General features: G+C 42.8%; 1 protein-coding gene across 1 annotated transcript; it reads right to left on the reverse strand.

Moving 5' to 3' along the window:
* Positions 1-218: 218 nt before the first annotated feature.
* LOC128740835 (phospholipase A1-like) lies at positions 219-2,315 on the reverse strand. Its single transcript, XM_053836403.1, has 2 exons — positions 2,303-2,315; positions 219-760 (listed from the first exon to the last, which is right to left on the reverse strand). Exons 1-2 carry the CDS (start codon positions 2,313-2,315, stop codon positions 219-221), a joined length of 555 nt encoding a protein of 184 aa, XP_053692378.1.
* Between the last annotated feature and the right edge of the window lie 4,478 nt (positions 2,316-6,793).

Raw genomic sequence — 6,793 nt, forward strand, 5'->3', positions numbered from 1 at the left:
TCCAGTGTAGTGTGTGCATCCGAATGACTAGACTGGAATCAGCGAAACTAGATGTGAGTTTTTTTAATACAGGGTGTCGTGTACTGATAGTTTAATTGTCAAAACACTTGGGCGCAAACCGAGAGATCTAATCCCTCCCATCGGTGGATTGAACTTAAAACATGATGCATACAACAAAGCGCAATTTCCGATCTGCTTAAAAACCACGTATTTATTGACTAGTTGAGATATACAGCTACATCAAAAGTTTTACGTTCTTGAGGCGCAAGCTGAAGCATACGGCTGTCGGACGTACGCTTTTCCTTTGCGTAAGGCGGTTCACTATGGGTATCAAAAAAGTAACTGCCTCGTACTCCACGACCTCTGTTAGACGGCTCACCACCCATGGCCACTTCCTGGCCAGACCGTGAGTTCTGGGGACTGGCCCAAAATCCAGTGGGACTGTTCAACGACTCCACGAAATATTCGTAAGCACGACTATGGGAACAGGTTGATATTATTGCACAACCAGGCTGTCTCCATTGATCGTGGTTTGCAAAAAAATCTGCATCACCCAATGGTTTATTGAAACCGGCGAACGAGCTAGTGTGCAACACTTCTACATATTCTGCGTCATTTTGGTGCAAAATATCTGATTGACCATCGGAGAATGCTGGTCCAGCTGGATCCAACGCTATGATGGTACCCAATTTACCTTTCAAATACTTTCCAGCATTGCCGGCTACGTGAGCACCAAGGCTGAATCCTATTAGCGTGATGTCTGTGTAAGATGTTCCCGAGGAGGCGACAAGGTTATCGATCAGTCGAGCAACAACTTCTCCCACCGATGCAACGCGCTTTCTGGATAGCTTATAGGGAAAACTCGATGCACCAGTTCCCCAATCCACTACGATTATGTTAAAATCACCGATTTTAAAATACTCTTCTTTTATTTGCTGATTAGGTGCCCAGTCCCGGTCGGTCAACCAGCCGTGAATTATGAAGCGTGTAGGATGAGAGGGATTGAAGTGCGAATTCTGAAGCTCAGCAGCAGGAGAATCCCATCGAATGGTTTGGGCACGATCAGCGTTCGCGCGGGTATACAAAAGAAAGGATACATCTTTGAAGGCTTTAAATAAACGTCGACTGCTGTATTTCCTCCGATCCCCATCCGTGGCCATGGTCCGGTAAATAAGCTCGTCATAATTTTCAGTTAGTTGAGAATTTACTAAAACATTTATTATTTGAGTGTTTAAATTCATTTTTTGACCAGATTGGGTTACCTCCAAATGAAGCTATCAAAGGTAGAATCAGTACAATTAATCTTAATTGATGCATGTTTTTCGCCAGTTCTAGCAAAACTGCGGGATACTTTCGAGTGGTTTTGTAACTCATAGCGAAGTATGAATTTTGTTAGCGATAAGGTTATTTTCCAGATCACGCTAATTATGCACGCATCGTAATGTTTTAACCCTCTATTACCTAACGTTATCGAAGGAGTAACTACAAATCAGTACAGATACTTGCGATCAGGTGCATTTCTTAGACTGAAAACTATTTTCCAGCATTTTCAGTTGTGTTGTTTTGCCGAACTTGGACAGACTCAAACTCTGATATTTGCAGTATAAAATCAGCTGTCGGCTTGTTTGTAATAAAGCCAGATTATAAATCACACCAATCATGTGCGACTAGCAAGCGTTTGTCAGTGCTCTTTTGTCAGTGCTGATATCGCAAGAGGAAAAATTTCTGTGGCGGATCCATCGGTCACAAAACAAGAGAAGTTCTTAAATGGTGGTGCAATCATAAAATTGTAAGCCTCAGTCCAATATATTTTTCCAAATAACTATTTAAAATACCTTTCATGTGATATCGAAGTAATTAAAATCGGTTCAGTGGTTCAAAAGTTATGAGGTTTTAAAGAAGAAAGGTTTGAATATTTCAAACAAAGTCTATAAGTAAATATAAATAACTCTTCTTCCACAGAGAAGGAGCAAATAAAAGCAACAACTGGTTCATTACAGCCAAAGATGTTTGGTGAAACGTAGGTTTAAGTGATGTATCGTTCGGCAACGTCCTCTGCGGCGCTCCAAACGCGAACGCAACCATACTACAGCTTACTTACTTATTCAGCCGAGAGCCGGGAGGGCTCTTGCCGTATCAAGATTTCCTCTCCATTGTACTCGGTCCAGGGCTACTCGGCACCAATTCGTTGAGCGTTTCGACACACGCGAGTCGGCATCAACCTGGTCGAGCCATCTAGCACGTTTGACCCCTCTATTCCTGGTGCCGGTGGGATTGTTGAAGAGAACGGATGTCACTACACAGTCGACCGGCATCCTTACGACGTGGCCGGACCACCGTAGTATCCTAAATTTTGCCAAGTGTACGATGGGAATCTCTCCAAGCAGTGCATTCAGCTCGTGATTCATACGCCTCCGCCACTCTTCGCTTTCAGTTTGTACTCGACCAAATATCGTCCGCAACACCTTTCGTTAAAATACGGCAAGCGCACGTACCTATGTCTCCCGTAAGCAAAGTTACTGTCCCAAGTCCGTAGAGGACTACCGGTTTGAATAGCGTTTTATACATCGTCAGCTTTGTGCGACGGCGTATGCTACTTGATCGAAGCGTCTTACGAAGGGAAAAGTAGGCTCGATTCCCAGCTCGAATGGGTCGTTGGATCTCCTTACTCGTATTATAGTCGACGATGACCAGAGATCCCAAATATACCAACTCATCAACCACTTCCAGTCGTCAATAGTCACTGTCCGTGGGAGGCAAACGTTGCTTTCTCTGGTAGTAGCACGGGTAGCTTTGACCAGCCGCATCAGGAAACCCGTACCCGTGCATTATCTGCCGTAGCTGTTCGCATTCAACTGTATCGTATGCTGCTCTGAAATCCACAAAAATATGTTGTGTGAACACGTTGTACTCTCGACATTTCTGGAGCATTTGTCGGCGAGTAAAACTTCGATCTGTAGAAGCACGGCCCCCCATAAAGCTCGCCTGTTGCTGCCCTACGAATTCTCTAGCTAGTGGGGATAGACGACGCAACAAAATCTGGGAGAGCACCTTGTAGGCGGCGTTGACCAACGTGATGCCGCGGTAATAGGACACCATACGAACCGTTGCTTTTCAAGATATGGCGCTTTTATAGTGGTAGTAAAATCAAAATTTCTCACTTATCTATGTGTACCCACCTGAAAAACAATCACTAATCATATTTTATTTGTGGTACAGTTACTCTGTTATACTTAATTTTCATGACTTCTGCCTAATTTTGATAGAAAACAAACATTTCCTATACCTCTTCATAGCATCTTACTACCAGTCATCCGAGAGCCCTGAAAAGTGATTTGATAACGTACGAGAGCCAGGCGCTGAATATGTTTGCGATATTTCAATTCGAAAAAACTAAATTTCGCAACATGAACGTAAAAAATAAAAACAATGTTTACCAACTATTTATTGGTTCAGGTGTCAAACGTTATATTGTGATTAGCGATAAACACAAAGGAAACTGAGATGCATGAGAGAGTAAGGTTGCTGTGTTGAGTAAATTTATTGTCGCGCAAAATCCAGCTGTTTCCGAAATGTACAATATGCGTTACGAAGTCTGTTGTACTCAACAGGGAAACATTGATAGTTTCAAGCATACTCTCACGCATGGCGCATGATGAAATACTTGCGCCAAGTTCTGTTATTTATTATTAGAAATAAGAGGCGGTGTTCTATTACAGCAATCTAAACGGTCACCCTTTTTGTAGATGGGACCTTCAATCCACTTCTCCGGTAGTTTTTCCTCCTTCCAAATCCTTGAAATTATTTAATGAAGTGCCGTTGTTAGCGGTTTTTCGCTATTTTTATAGAGTTCTGCCGGAAGTCAGTCTTTACCGGAGGTTCTATTGTTCTTCAGCTGCCGAATTTCTCGTCGGATCTCTTCGCGATAAGGAGGCGGCACGCTGTTGTCGTTTGTAGGCACTCCTAGCTTAACTTCCGTTGCGTCTCCTTCTGCTATATCGCCGTTGAGATGCTCATCGAAGAACTCCTCGCGTTCGTTTGTGATTAGATCCCCTCCCTCGTCCCTAAACACGTCAGGTTTAGGTGTGTACCTCTTACGAGTTTGGTTCAACTTCTCGTAAAACTTGCCCGTGTCGTTAGCCCGGAATGGTTGTTCCAGTTCCTCACGATCTCTGTCCTTCTTCTGGCGCTTTTACTTCAACTATCTTCGTGGGTCAAAACATCTAGCTCCACAGAGGAAGGCAGAGCTGCATTCAGTAAGCGCGCGTGGTTTTCGGCAACTAGCGGGTTGTTTGATTGCCGAATGTTTAATGGAGGAGGGCGGCTGCTACTGGGAAATGGTCCGAGTCATTATCCGCTCCCCGTACGGAGCGTACGTTGACGATGTTTGAGAAAAATCGGTCCTCGTTGAGAATATGGTAGATTTGGTTCGTTGGTTAGGTGATCTCCAGGTGGCTTTGTGGATATTTTTGTGGGGAAAGAAAGTGCTTCTGATCACCAAGCCTCGGGAAGCTGTAAAGTTGATGCATCGCAGGCCGTTATCGTTCGTGTCGGTGTGCAGGCTATGGGCTCCGATCACCGGTCTATACATTGCTTCCCTGCCGACCTCGGCGTTCATATCCCCGATGACGATCTTGATGACCCGTGGTGAGCAGTTGTCGTACGTAGCCTCCAGCTGCGCATAGAACGCTTTCTTCTTGTCGTCCGGTCTACCTTCGTGTGGAGAATGCAGGTTTATGATGGTGTAGTTAAAGTAACGGCCTTTTATCCTCAACAAACACATCCTTTCGTTGATCGTTTTCCAGTCCATTACGCGATCTTGCATTTTGCCTAACACTTCGAAAGCCGTTTCCAGCTCGTTGGTCGCTCTACCGTTCTACTAAAATTGGGCAATGCCGCGACGGATCCTCCATACCTTATCGCCTTCGCGATAGATCTCCTGCAGTGCCGCAATATCGAACTTTCGGAGTTCTAACTGATCAAGCACCACCCTGTTGCCACGCACGAAGTTTTGCGATATGCAGTTCCAGGTATCAAATCTCCATTCCATGTCCTTATTTCGTCGCTTTTGTCTACGCCGAATGTTTCGAGTAGAATTTTCTCAACTCTTGTTAGTTTTTTTTGGGTTTAGATAGGTAGATAGGTAGCCGTACTAAGGCCTACGCTACCGAGTCTCGTAATGAAGCTGCCATTTTGAAGTGTCAAAACACACTGTGCCTCCTTCCCTGTTGGTATACGACCTTAGTTTCCATCGGGGTTAGTTACCCGATCTCCGATAAGGCTGCTCGTATTCCGACTGGTACCACATGAAGGTAGTTATAGGAGTTGGTGGATAAGGACCTGCTAAGGACCACTATGGGGTATATTATATGCATTATCCAACCATTTGCCATACTACAGCAGTGGTTTCCATAATAGGTCATACTAAGGCACAGTATAAAGGCTTCAAACAGTAAGGATCGGAAACACACAACACAATAACACACGTCGGTCGGGACGTTTCTGATCGAAACGGGCCCAATCGGAATATAGAATCGAGGCGAATGTTTCAGATCGTCTGCTTAAATACGCTTGCAGCCATTTCCAAGTATCAGGACAGCATAATTAAAAAAATAGAATGAAGAGCAGTGGACCCATGTTGCTTCCTTGAGGAAAACATTTGATGAGCGGGAACCAATCCTAAAGCGGAATGCTTTGATGGAAAGGTACGATTTTAGCCACGCAACTAGCTCTCCAGAAGCTCCAAGACGAGACAATTTACAAAGCATTTTTATACTGTGGTCAATGTTGTCAAAAGTGGGTTTCAAGTCTGTATGAATCACATTCATCTGGGCATTACCAGGCTCGCAATATACCTAGAAGTATTTAAAGTGTAGTAAACTGATATCCACTGGGCGGCCAGGCATAAAGCCATGTTACAAAAGTGATATAAAAATAATGCAAAAACCCTAACAAAAGGGCACAACTTTAGCATAAAAATGACAAAAATGGTAAAGAGACATAAAAAGAATGGATTTACAGATGTATTAGAATAGCATAAAAATGCTACAAATACAATGGTGAAACAAAATTACGTACGACACAAAGAACTCCACAATTAAGTGATGATTCAAAACTGACTTGAATTCTTCATTTTGCAAAAATATAAAAACGGCTACAAATCCAGAACACTTGAATTTCAGTCAAGCATGCAAATAGCTGTAAAGTAGATTGTCGAAAGGAACTAGTAAGATACAGAAGACGTTAATTAATTGATCTTTTAACTGGCTGTCCACATGTTAGTTGTAAGACAATTATACTTCAAATCAATCTATCACAATAAATGGTGCTATCAATTTCGTGGAATATTTCGTGGAAATTGACGAGTGCAAATTAGTGTTGTAAATGATAACCCAGAATAGTTATTTATTTTTTCGGTTCAACCGTAGTACTAAGCAAGCTCCTTCGTCCACGGCATACCAGCTTCAAGCCAGTTATTTCAAGTTGACTAGTGTTACAAGTCTTGGAAAAATTGTCAAAATGCAAAATCATCGCCCATAAATAGAAGATGTGGTGGCCTGATAGCTTAAATCCTAGTGGAACTACAAACTCTAGGAAACTGATAAAAATTATAAACGGCGTACAGACATTTAGGCTATTTAAACATAATTCCATTTAACAAATGTATATAAATGTTTTAGTACAATTATTATCAATACAACGAATTATAGATTTGCGTAACAAACTGTTGAATATTTTCAATTTGTCAAGCGCTGTACCCACCTTCTTAGTCTTACGTGAACCCCTCGTTCGT

This window comes from Sabethes cyaneus, chromosome 3 (genome assembly GCF_943734655.1).
Source record: "Sabethes cyaneus chromosome 3, idSabCyanKW18_F2, whole genome shotgun sequence".
NCBI classification, from domain to species: Eukaryota; Metazoa; Arthropoda; class Insecta; order Diptera; family Culicidae; genus Sabethes; species Sabethes cyaneus.